Source organism: Amphiura filiformis, chromosome 17 (genome assembly GCF_039555335.1).
Source record: "Amphiura filiformis chromosome 17, Afil_fr2py, whole genome shotgun sequence".
NCBI classification, from domain to species: Eukaryota; Metazoa; Echinodermata; class Ophiuroidea; order Amphilepidida; family Amphiuridae; genus Amphiura; species Amphiura filiformis.
Window position 1 is genome coordinate 51,666,539 of NC_092644.1, and position 13,782 is coordinate 51,680,320.

The following is a 13,782-nucleotide window of genomic DNA, read 5'->3' on the forward strand; positions in this document are numbered from 1 at the left end:
TGGTAAAACGAGGTGTGAAGCATGTGATACTACCGTACTCGTTTGCGAATGAGCAGGTTAAAGTGAGCAAAAGAGCCAATAATGTGTGAATGAGCAGGTTAAAGTGAGCAAAAGAGCCAATAATGTGCGAATGAGCAGGTTAAAGTGAGCAAAAGAGCCAATAATGTGCAAATGAACAGGTTAAAGTGAGCAAAAGAGCCAATAATGTGCGAATGAGCAGGTTAAAGTGAGCAAAAGAGCAATAATGTGTGAATGAGCAAAAGAGCCAATAATGTGCGAATGAGCAGGTTAAAGTGAGCAAAAGAGCCAATAATGTGCAAATGAGCAGGTTAAAGTGAGCAAAAGAGCCAATAATGTGCGAATGAGCAGGTTAAAGTGAGCAAAAGAGCCAATAATGTGTGAATGAGCAAAAGAGCCAATAATGTGCAAATGAGCAGGTTAAAGTGAGCAAAAGAGCCAATAATGTGCAAATGAGCAGGTTAAAGTGAGCAAAAGAGCCAATAATGTGTGAATGAGCAAAAGAGCCAATGTGCGAATGAGCAGGTTAAAGTGAGCAAAAGAGCCAATAATGTGCAAATGAGCAGGTTAAAGTGAGCAAAAGAGCCAATAATGTGTGAATGAGCAAAAGAGCCAATGATGTGCGAATGAGCAGGTTAAAGTGAGCAAAAGAGCCAATAATGTGCGAATGAGCAAGTTAAAGTGGGCAAAAGAGCCAATAATGTGCGAATGAGCAGGTTAAAGTGAGCAAAAGAGCCAATAATGTGCGAATGAGCAAGTTAAAGTGAGCAAAAGAGCCGATAATGTGCGAATGAGCACGGTGGCCCAATGGTTAGGGCGCGAGCTTCATGATCGGAAGGTTGCGGGTTCGAGCCCCACCACGGCCAGTGTGTTGCATCCTTGAGCAAGATAGCTTAATTCCCAATTGCTTCACTCCACCCAGGTGTAAAATGGGGAGCTGCTGGGGTAATCACAATCTAAGTCGCTGAAAGTACCTGCGCATCAGTTGCGGACTTGGTGAAGCGGAAATGATTCTGATATATCCTAATGGCAGCGGAATAATTGTTGAAGTGTGCTGATAATTAGGCCATGCCTAGCTGAAGCGCACGTTAAATCAAACAACATTTATTTATTTATTTATTTATGAGCGGGTTAAAGTGAGCAAAAGAGCCGATAATGTGCGAATGAGCGGGGTAAAGTGAGCAAAAGAGCCAATAATGTGCGAATGAACAGGGTAAAGTGAGCAAAAGAGCCAATGTGTGAATGAGCAAAAGAGCCAATAATGTGCGAATGAGCAGGTTAAAGTGAGCAAAAGAGCCAATAATGTGCGAATGAACAGGTTAAAGTGGGCAAAAGAGCCAATAATGTGCGAATGAGCAGGTTAAAGTGGGCAAAAGAGCCAATAATGTGCGAATGTTAAAGTGGGCAAAAGAGCCAATAATGTGCGAATGAGCAGGTTAAAGTGAGCAAAAGAGCCAATAATGTGCGAATGAGCAGGTTAAAGTGAGCAAAAGAGCCAATAATGTGCGAATGAGCAGGTTAAAGTGGGCAAAAGAGCCGATAATGTGCGAATGAGCAGGGGTTGTGTTTTTTTGGGGGGTCATATTTTAATTTTCATATAATGGTATAAAATACACACAAAAAATTGGAAATGTTTTATCTGTTTGTATTCATATTGCACAACTTTAATATATTAAAAACCCAAGCCTAACATTTGACTATGACTTTGGGGCTCTGACTTTGAAAAAAATTAAGGCATAATAGTGGTGGGATGTGGGAGGGTTTGAATTGTGTGGGGGTCACGGGCATAGATATTTGCACAGCTGTGACATCTAGTCATTGTCTTTTAATACATATTTGTGTTTTGGGTTTTTTTAATCTGTGAGCTGCAGTGAACCATCTGATTTACCTATAGAGTGTAACTTGCTGACATCTCAGCTTTATGAACTTCTGTATAGTTCATAACTGATCATTATGGCTATTGCCCGGGGCTACATGTATTGTTGACAATTGCGCTGTTGTATGCTGTATACAAAAAAAAAATTTATACAATAAATTGGTTGTTAGTCATACTTTATTTACAACGCTTGTTCAAACTTAGTCATACTCTGTCCTTGATTTTTACAGAAACACAGAATATGGATGTGGGTTCTGCTTGATGGTTACGACCATCACACCATGCCAAGTTAATGTACACTGTTAAGACAGTTGTATAAGATTCGACCAAGCATCGATGGTCCATCGAAAGATAGAACTAATTTGGTTCTTGTGCCCTACATAGCAATTTTTATTTAGTGAATCGCGCAACTTATTAAACGTTTTTCCAAGCGTTCGATTTTTTTTACAAAACGTTGGGTAACATTTTACGCAAGTTGTATGGTTTTCAAAAAACATTTGCATGGTTTCGTATAGTAAACAGCACTGTGTAAAATTTTAAACAAATATTTGATCAGTGTAATAAGTGGTACATAGTTCACATTTTGACACACTTGAATGCAATTTGTATCTGGCGATGGTTCCTGAATCGTATTGTGTTTGTTGCCAAGTAGATAACAATAAGTTGTGTATGCCTATTCGGATTGTCTTCGGTCACCTACGCAATAATAGGCCTATTGTCATAAATGGACTTGATTTTGACGTGATATAAATCATACGACTTGAAATTAACCCCTCCATGCATACATGCACTATTTCTTTTGTTTTGTTGTTGTTACAATATTTAGTTTTGTTGTTGTTGTTGTTACACGCAACCCAATTTATCTAACGAGATGACCATGACTGAAAAATACAGTATGATGAAAGTTGCAAATTGTTCAGCATCGGACCAGGGGGTGGCTCCAAGATCCAAAGGGCTCATCATTTGAGAATTTTAAAAAAAGGGAAAATTTAATTTAGTAAAAAGCAAGTGGAGGTCGGACTCGATGGAGATACCATGCAGAACTTCAGCATACAGAACCCAAAAATTGAACTTGGTTGTTGCAGTGTCCCTCTTTCAACATAGCCTAAGGCCGTATAAAATTAATGTTTTGGTTCTCGTCCAGAGGATTTTCATGAATTGATGAGGGAGGGAGGTGTTTTTTTTTTTTTTTTTTTCCAATGTAAAATTAGCATTGTCAGTAGTTTTCGGTCTTCTCCAACAGTGCTCGAGGAAACGATGAGGCCCTTTTTTTTTTTTTTTTCAAATGTGAGATTCTGAGGGATAAACTCCCTAGAGTACCACAAAAAGACTTGGAAGTGATGCTTGTTCTCTAATAAACTTATTTTTATGTATGAAGATTTCATAAATCATTCCAAAGTCTAAAAAAAATTGAAAAATCTAAAAAAAAAAAAAATCTGACAAATCCCAGAAATTGAGGAGGAGGGACGAGAACCAAAATATTAATTTTACACGGCCTAATAGTAGCCACGTCACTGATGTTAAAACGTTTTTCATCAACTATAACCCGACAATTAAACAATAAAACATTTTCTGTAAAAGTTTTGTGTTTGCTGGGTTATTACTCCATGTTAATTTGCCCTGGCAAAAGGGTAAAAAATAGGCATGGTTACAACATTTCAAAAGAGACACCTTTTAATTACAATTAATGTCTTTATTTCAGTATACTAACTTTGTATTTAAACCTAACGCTGCACACGAATACTTAGGAGGAGGGTATTAAATTAGGTATCAATGTGGTGTGGGTGTCAGGCGGCGGATGACATGATCGAGCCGGCAACTCGTGAAACCGCCCGGCCGTATGGCATTTTCCATATACTCGGTTAGTTTTGTGGGGTTCATTATCGAACCCCAACGGTTTTAGCTTGTATTTATATTATTTATCAACATAGGCCTATTTGTTTGTGATACTAGTTCACCCGTTGCTGTGAGAGTAACTGATGGCAATGCTATTTGACCCCTGATGACTTTTTGACACGTTCTCCTCATCTCGAGGATTCTTTCTACCACTTTTAAGCCCAGTTGGGCATACTGACCCCATATGACCTTTGCCCTCGGTTTGATTTTGTTCATGCTCCCGTGATATGGAGAATTACTTTCACCAAGTTTTACCCGAAATCAGGCGAAGTTGAAAATGCAGCCCCTGGATGACATTTGACCTCGGATGACCTCGATTATATTTTTACGTGTTCCCCTCATATCAAGGATTCCACCCACCAAGTTTGAGCCCGATCGGACAAAGTTTGAAATTTGAACCTCTGTAATGACCTTTGACCTCGGTTGACCTCGCATTTTATTTCGCGCATATATTCCCCTGGTATCAAGGATTCCACCTACCAAGTTTGAGCCCGACCGGACAAAGTTTGAAATTTGAACCCTCCGTGATGACCTTTGACCTCGGTTGACCTCTGATTTTATTTCGCGCATATACTCCCCTGGTATCAAGGATTCCACCCACCAAGTTTGAGCCTGATTGGACAAAGTTTGAAATTTGAACCCTCCGTAATGACCTTTGACCTCGGTTGATCTCGCATTTTATTTCGCGCATATATTCCCCTGGTATCAAGGATTCCACCCACCAAGTTTGAGCCCAATCGGACAAAGTTTGAAATTTGAACCCTCCGTAATGACCTTTGACCTCGGCTGACCTCGCATGTTATTTCGCGCATATATTCCCCTGGTATCAAGGATTCCACCTACCAAGTTTGAGCCCGACCGGACAAAGTTTGAAATTTGAACCTCCGTGATGACCTTTGACCTCGGTTGACCTCTGATTTTATTTCGCGCATATACTCCCCTGGTATCAAGGATTCCACCCACCAAGTTTGAGCCCGATCGGACAAAGTTTGAAATTTGAACCCTCCGTAATGACCTTTGACCTCGGATTTTATTTCGCGCATACATTCCCCTCGTATCAAGGATTCCACCCACCAAGTTTGGGCCCGATCGGACAAAGTTTGAAATTTTGACCTTTGACCTTGACCTCCGGTGACCTTCAAAACCACCCGGTCAACATGCTTTTCCCGATACATATCCATATCCGAAATATCGGATCGATGCGTCGAAGCGCGGCGAAACGCATAGCCGGACAACCAGACAGACAGACAGACAGACTCCGTAATGACCTTTGACCTCGGATTTTATTTCGCGCATACATTCCCCTCGTATCAAGGATTCCACCCACCAAGTTTGGGCCCGATCGGACAAAGTTTGAAATTTTGACCTTTGACCTTGACCTCCGGTGACCTTCAAAACCACCCGGTCAACATGCTTTTCCCGATACATATCCATATCCGAAATATCGGATCGATGCGTCGAAGCGCGGCGAAACGCATAGCCGGACAACCAGACAGACAGACAGACAGACTTCGCTGGTTATTTTAGTATAGTAGATTTCAAGCGTTTTAAAATTTCAAAATAATCCCATTCAATTACACGGTTGACGATGAAAATTTACTGAATTTAGGGACTGCATGTCATACACCACCTGTGGGTGTACGAATACAAAGTATAATATGCCAACTTCGTGAACGTGGACAACAGGAGGTTAAATTAATTTCCAGTAAAATGTAATATGTTCACGTATTGCTATTAAAACGTCTCTTTCTTTCTTTCCATTTCTTTTCTTTTTGCTTTCTCTATGTCTGTCCCTCTCTCTCTCTCTCTCTCTCTCCTCCCTCTTGTCTCTCTCTCCCTCTCCCCCTCCCCTCCTGCCTCTCTCACCCCGCTCTCTATCCATTTCCTTTCTCTTTTTTCTTTACTTTTTTTTTTCCTTTTTCCACTGTTTGTTTTTACATTTGGCACTATAAAATATCTATAATGACATGATGTTACTAAAAACTACGAAAGAGAGTGGGGAAGGGAGAGAGAAAGGAGGGAGTATCAAAATACATATCAATACATAAAATACATAAAATTATGATTATCATTTTTATCCTCAAATCTAACATATTCCAACTTTATTTCTCATTTCAGGTGTACGACTTGGACACCAACACGGGGACACGTTATTGTGGTAAATATAATGACATATCACAATTAAGAACAACTCCATTAAACAATAGAGTTATGCTTAAATTCCAAAGCAACACAGACAGACGGGGGAGTAATGGATTCTCTCTTAATTACAGGGTTATTGATGATTAAAATAAAAGAGACTTTCTATATGATTTATGTATACTTTTTGTGCGAAAAAGCAAGTTGAGATTTATTTTTGTACTTCGACAAAAACGTATAAACTCTATCAGAAGAATTCGCTAGGAATATCAATATACCGTAGACATTCGTTAATAAGGATATTAGCATAATTTATGTGCCGATAAACGAGTTACTCGGACAAGAATAAATTTGAATTTTAGGGTAGTTTGCTAAACTTTTTCATTTTGTTCCTTTTAATTTAGAAACATATGGGTTACAGATATCTGTAAATTCAAAGAAAAAAATGGAAGAAGTTTAACAAACTGTCCTAAGAATTCATTCTTGTCCGAGTCGTTAATAGGCACATATGCTTATTAACGAATTTTTACGGTAGTATGATTTCTGCATACGGATCAGGAACAGTGCTATTATATTGCACAAACACTCAGGTGCTGGAACGCCGCAAGTTTGTGTTAATGTTTAAAATTGATTAGTTTTCGATTGTTATATTTTTGACTTAAAGTAAACATACCAAAAAGTAATTCCCCCTCTCTTAAATAATGGCCATTATTCCTAAACGGTTGATCGTATGCCGAATTTGGCAATAGGATTTTGCTACCACTTTCAAATCTTTGGTTACTTTCATTAAACTGAAATCAAATAAAAAAATAAAAATCAATCAATATTGGGAATATTGCAACAAATGAGATGTTGTCATAATGCGCAGAAATAAATTCTGCATCGACTGCACATATCCCAAATTTGGCATACGATCAACCATTTAGGAGTAATGGTCATTTTAAAGGGGGATAATTACTTTTTGGTAGATCTCTATTATGTCGATTGATAGTATTTTATTTATCATATCGACAAAGCAGATTTGGATAATTAAAAATTCAAATTCAAGTATCTCTATATTGTGAGTTTGATTCCTTACAAGAGGAATCAACTAAGCCGGACCGTTTTCCACATTATGACTGTCCTATAAAAATTATATGACTATTTTTACTAGAACCGGGAGAGCTGTTGAGCTCAAAGAGGGGTTATTCAATTTTTTTTAGAGCTGATACAATAACTATAAGTGTTACTATTTTTAAAGGAGTATTTCGTGACCCTAACATCCTCTTTTTATGACATTTTTCAGTAGATATCCACGAAGAAAGCTTACTCCCAAAATTTCAGTTGATTCCCATTTTGCGTTTGCGAGTTATGCATGATTGTTGTGTATTACACTGCTCCATATTGCCAATATTATTGGCCACTGTGTACCAGAACGTAATTCGAATTCGACGATATTTTTGCTAAACGAATTAATCTGCAAGTATTTTTATGCATAAATTTTATGTAGCCAGAGGTTTTCAATAGTATAAAAATCTCAATTGTTTTTGAGAAAAGTGGAGCTGTGGATCACGAAATGTCCCTTTAAACATAAAGCTTATGTGCATTTTGATAAGGATCCTAAAACCTTATATATTTTCACAATTGCATGACCACTTAGTACCTTAGAGGAGAGCGTGTTTGTTTATCTTTTTAAATAAAAATTATTTATTTATTTAATATAATGTATAGATATAAATATATATGCATCTTTTATGTCATGTTTGCTGAGAGAGAGAGAAGAGAGAGAGAGAGAGAGAGATAGAGGAGAGGGATAGGGAGAGAGGGAGGAGAGAGAGAGAGAGGGAGAGGACGATATCTACTCGTATTTATGTAGACATAACTTCCCTGTTTATGCGTTGCCAAGTAAGTAGTACAAATATTTTGGGAACGTAAAATAATGAAATGCATGAGAATAAAAGAAGATTCCTATTGAATAAAAACAATGTTGTTAGCATTGCCACAATACTGCTAAGGTTGGCTAGGTTTTAAATGTACCGTAACTTAGTCAAGGTCTGTGTTTATGTCGTAGTGTTTACTACGCACAAAAAGTGCTTTTATACTTTTTAACAAAAAGGGTTTCCTAAGACACTGAAATGAAAATAAAGTGGTTTACATATGAAGAATTTTGTTCTGCATATTTTGATACCTCATTAAGTCTTTATTTTCCCAAGCTAGTGACGTGGTCTACGTATTGAAATTTTATTTGTAGAGTTTCAAAAATGAACGCATTAAAATGTTAAATGTAGAAAAGGACAAATCTCTTTTTTTCATTCCAATTGATTATAGTTGGGGAAATACAGGGATCAAATGCGGAGAATTTTGTTCTGTTTCTTATCAAAATGCGCAGAACAAAATTCTTCATAATAATTATATCGACCACTTTATGTGGTATCTAATCGCTTTTGTTTTGTGTGTGAAGATACTTTTTGTGTCCGGTATGTTTTGTATTGAAAAACTGTTAGCAGTAGATATATTTTGTAGTGTTCTCAGAAAAATTACTTTTAACTTCCTCTCGATGAGTAATGTTAAATCATCTTTTATTATTAAAATTAATATTTTTATTTTTTAATATATACATAAAGACTTTATACTGATTTGTATATATATACTGAAAAGTTTTAAATAAGCAGTTAAATTATTTCTGAAATAAAGTTGTATCCGCTGGCTGAATGAAGATTCAAGTGTTTTGAAAACTAATGATAAATTATTCTTAAGAATCATATAGTCTCTATTTTGTATATATTCTGTCGGTGTGTGTATTTGTTTAGGTTTCAAGTTTATAGTTAAAGTTGAAAGTTAAACAATGTTATTATTCAACGTACCGATATATGATCAAGGAACAAACCAAAAAGATCGATGAAGCCCTATACGAAAGCTGACCCCATGCGCGTATTTTGGGGGGGCTTTGGGGGCGCCAGCCCCCCGGGGTCAAAGTAGGGGGCGGCAAAAACGAAGGGGCGGCGAAAGAAGAAGGGGCGGCAAAAGCAGGGGCGGCAAAAACGAAGGGGCGGCAAAACGAATTGGCAAAGAAAAAAGTTGTTTTGCTCTTCACTTTTTCAAACGACCGTGAAAAAAATTGGGTCAACCTTTTCGGGCTGTTAAGGTAGGGGCGGCAAAATTGTTTCTTCTTCAGCCCCCCGGGGTTGGGGCGGCCACGGTACGCCACTGGTCCTGGTGCATGCTAATTAAGTTGCATCCAATATTTTTACACACTTGGATTCATTAAAACATAATAATGAAAATACGGGAGTGCCGTGACCATGAAGCGTTGATAATAATAACATGAATGAAATACGGATTTCTAACGTTTCTTGGTTTCTTGTGTATTTCTTTCTCTTGTCCCCTTCTTATCCTTCAATTGTCTTCATCTCCGTTCTTGGTCATCTTCATTTAGTTTCTTCATCCTATGTTTTTTTTAATTAATTAATTGATTGATTTATTTCATTTGAAATTATTTTTACGTGGACATCCTGAAACAGAAAAACGTACTTTGCTCTTTTACTTGCTTCTTGCCGTTTTGTTATCAATGTTCTCATTCTCTAAACTTAAGCAAGAAAAAGGGCATAGGATGAAGAAGGTAAATGAGGAAGAAGGTGATCAAGAGTATAAAGATGGGGGAGATGAAGAAAGTTTAATCATAAAAAGGGGAGGAAGAGAAAGAGAATATACCATAAGAACTAAGACTCAAGAAACATAAGAAGTAGACCAATGAGTTTTTGCTCATATGAAAGTTCTAAGGTTTGTGGTCAAAATGTCACTTGATGTCTGGGTATCAATTCAGCTTTATAGAGATATTGATAACATTATTATGTTATATAAAAGCCAACTGCAAATGGTTTCATTTTAAATGCAATGAGTACATTTACCGAAATGTCAAATATATATATGCCTATTCCCGCTGGATCGGTGTTTATGATATAGGTTCTCTGATCCACTATTTTATTGTATGTGTGTTCTTATTTTTAACTTTGAAGTGATATTATTTTGTACAACTAAGATTTGCTATACAGGTTGTATCAAAATGATTGGTACCCATCCGTTTTTGTTGTTTACTGACAACTTCTCTTCTTATATGCAACATTATAGATAAGTACCCAGGCCCATACCCAGGATTTATAACATTCATCTATACAATAATATAAGGTATCTGCTAGTATGTTGTATTTTGACGTAGCAGTCTTGTCTATAATCACTGGAAACTGATGGGTACCAATCATTTTGATACAGCCTAGCGCCTGTACAAACGAGTGAATAATTTATTTCAAAACTTTTCTATTTTCTATACATGATACCATTATAAATTGTTCTCATGGTTGCTAAACGAGCTGAACTTTATATCACGATCATGTTGGTTGAGAGAGTTCCTGTTCAAATCAGCAATAATGCTTGGCGTGCTGAGTCACGATAAACACAACATTTTACCTGGTTTTCACCGTTACTTGTATTATTTAAATGAATAAATGTCACATCAAGTATCTTGGGTATGTGTAAATAAATTATAAATGTGGTTCATTCGTCTATTTCCATGACGAACGCGAAACATTTGTGATTGGTTTGTGACCGGCCATTACATACTACCCTCGGGCAAAAACAAGCGAGTATTGTCATGATATGAATGATGAATCTATAATCTATGTGTATATATTATATATTCAATGTAAAAATACTTTTTTGATACCAAAATAAAAATATTTTTGAAATAACGGTAACTGAATGTGTCAGACTGTATTTTAGACCTTTAAAAAAAGGACATATCGTAGAATTCCAGTATAGCATAATGCATCCAGTGGGTTTTTACGATAGAGACGAAATGCGGACGCCCTCCGCAAAAACATTATTTTGGAGTTTGAGCGACGATAATACTGATACAGGCGGCTGTATATACATGTATTATTGTAAGCAAATATTTGTGGAGGTGTCTTCCTTTTGTCTTTCTCAAAAACCACCCATTTTAGGTATATATGTATTCTACGTGTGTTATAATTTAGACATCCCGGTTCTCTTTTGTTAACCGATCAAAAATATCAATTTGGCAGGGGTGAATCAAGAATTTCGGTGGTGGTGGTAAGTAAGTAAAGTGGGTGACGAAGAGCGAAAGTCCCGGCGAAAGCTCTACACGAATTCTTTACTATTGCTTTTTTTATCGTTTATCATATCGAACATTTAATATGAGTCCATATTCTAGATAATGAGGAATTATAGGCAACTGGTTTAAAAATCACTATGTGAAATTGGTTAATTTGTTGAATCATCAATTTTTTGGACAATTTGAATTGAAATGTATGTCAAAATCGCCAAAATAATTTTTTTATCTTTCTCTCATTTTACCTTATTATTCATATTATTTCGACTTAAAATGGCCAGAAACCTTTCTGACATGCAGTTGTTATTAATATTATTTTATCGTTTTTGGAAAAGAATAATTAAATTAAACTTTGACCGGTTTTTGGAAATACCATATATATAATACCTTTTAAGGTCCTTCATTGTTACCAAATGATTTGGCTTTAAGACTAGCCTTGACTCATTTATAGATCACTGCATTTTTACAGAAACTTATGAATCTGTCATAAACTGCATGTGATAATATTTTAAAGCAACCCTGAAAGCTTGAAAAGCCAACGATTTTGGACTTCTATCGGGGTATCTTATTAAAGGCCCATTCATTGAAAAAGAAATTGCAATTGCGTATAAATTGTTTAAGGGCTCGGTTACTCACCTTTGCGCAGTATTTTTGTGGGACCTGAGAGCACATCATCAGACATATCAAATTGCATTTTGAATACAAGGAATGTCCTTCTGAACATGAAGTTTTTGAGGGAAGGGAAAACTTTATGTTTATATCTTCAATACGAAAGGTCGGCTTTTCCTCCCACATGTAATTCATGTAATTTAAATCCTTGGAAGTTATAATCTAAGAGCTTGCTCGACGTGCGTGGGTTCGATTCCCCGTCCCACCACCGTGTTGCGCCCTTGGGCAAGGCGCTTTGTCTCGCTTGCCTCACCCCACCCAGGTGCAATGGGAAGCTGTTAGAGGTAGTCACAGTCGTTGATCTGATGGAACCTGCGCCACTTGTAGGTTGCAAACGTGGTTCCGACATATTCTAATGACGGCGGAATAAATGTAAAGCGCTTTGAGGCTGTTTACGGCATAAATATATATAAATGCGGCAGTATTTAGCAAGAGCTACCCTCATGTTTTATTTGAGGGCACCGATATGAAAGAGTGGATCACTTACCCCACGGACCACTCACTCTCCCATGTGTTTTTTCTCGTGAGTGGGGAACGCCCAAACCGGTTCGTGTTTTTTTTTCGGTTTTTTTTTTTTTTTTTTTTTTTAATTTTGGCCCATACTGCAATACCTATGCCTATGGAAACACAAAACTGGTTCCTTGACTCATTTCTTATAAGATCAATGCAGTTTTTTAGGCCTATAGCTAAATCTGGGTACTCCTGTCACCATCCCCTCTCCCCGCCTTAGAATATCCCGGAGAATATCCTAATATCAATAAGTCATAAACTATTAAACAGGATTCCGGTTAGTCCAGTTGAATAGATTTATATGTTTGATTCCAATTTAGACACGAATGAAAAAGTTCACTAAATGAAATATTGCGCATTGAAAGTTGAAAATATTGCGCATTCAACTTACACGGTCTGATGATTAGACAAGTTTCAAGAGCGAACAGGTGAACCCGTTGCAGTTGACCAGTTAACCAGAACTGTTTATAACTTGTTGATAGCAACCTACGCGCATGCGTGTCATCATCGGTCAACGATTATTGATATGAATGCCCAAATAAGGAGAATTAATATTGAATCAAAGTTCTAAAGATTTAGTGATCTGTACGTGATAGACATGATAAAGTGGTATATTATTTGTATGACTTAAAATAATTCCAAAATTAATTAATTAATTAATTAATTAATTAATTAATTAATTAATTAATTCATTCATTCATTCATTCATTCATTCATTCATTCATTCATTCATTCATTTATTTATTTATTTATTTATTTCATTCCTTCCTTCTTTCCTTCCTTCTTTCCTTTTTTCCTTCCTTCTTTCCTTCCTTCCTTCCTTCTTTCCTTCTTTCTTTCTTTCTTTCTTTCATCAGTATTGTTGCTATTGAGTATTGTTGTTGTTATCATCATTATTAGCACCCTCATTATCACCATCATCATCAGCAGCAGCAGTAGCATCACTCATCATCATCGTCGTCGTCGTCGTCGTCGTCGTCATCTTCATCATCATTATTATTATTAGTTCATTTTTCAAAATTATTATTGTCATGTTATTATCATTACTACTAATAAAATTATACTTCTACTACATGTATTAAACCACTTTTGAACTTTTTGATTTAGTGTATTTGTAATCATACTGCTCATGAGGAAGGGAGGGCCAAGAAGGGGAGGAGGATGGGGATCTTGTCATCTATGAACATGATGAAGCAATATTATATTTGGCCAACATAAGAAGTAAACATTCCCAGGGTTGTTATGTTTGCGTATTCAAGGCCTAGCTGTATAATACCACACCTTTATGGATCTGATGGAAGTTCAAACTATCTAGGACATACTAGGACTGTTGAAGACTGATGTAAGATTTGTTTAATCAGCAAAGTTGAGATGCTGAGTCATTATGGTTACTATTTACATTGAGATCAAATAATAACGTAGCATCGTAAGACTTTTTTATTTAGCTAAGTGGGCAACTTTTTCAGAACCTTTACCACAATGAAATAACAGATATAGAGTTCATAATTCGATTGCCAAATCGACCAATGACACAAAAGCCACAAAATGGATGTGGTATTACGTACTATTC

The 13,782-nt window shown here is 36.6% G+C and overlaps 1 protein-coding gene across 1 annotated transcript in view; it reads left to right on the forward strand.

Moving 5' to 3' along the window:
• Positions 1–10,659, forward strand: part of LOC140137942 (A disintegrin and metalloproteinase with thrombospondin motifs 6-like) — a 55,333-nt gene extending 44,674 nt beyond the window's left edge. Inside the window, exon 30 of the mRNA XM_072159745.1 lies at positions 5,909–10,659. Within this exon, the coding sequence (XP_072015846.1) occupies positions 5,909–6,079 (171 nt within the window). The 3' untranslated portion in view covers positions 6,080–10,659. The remainder of the gene's footprint in view (positions 1–5,908) is intronic.
• The last annotated feature ends 3,123 nt before the right edge of the window (positions 10,660–13,782 follow it).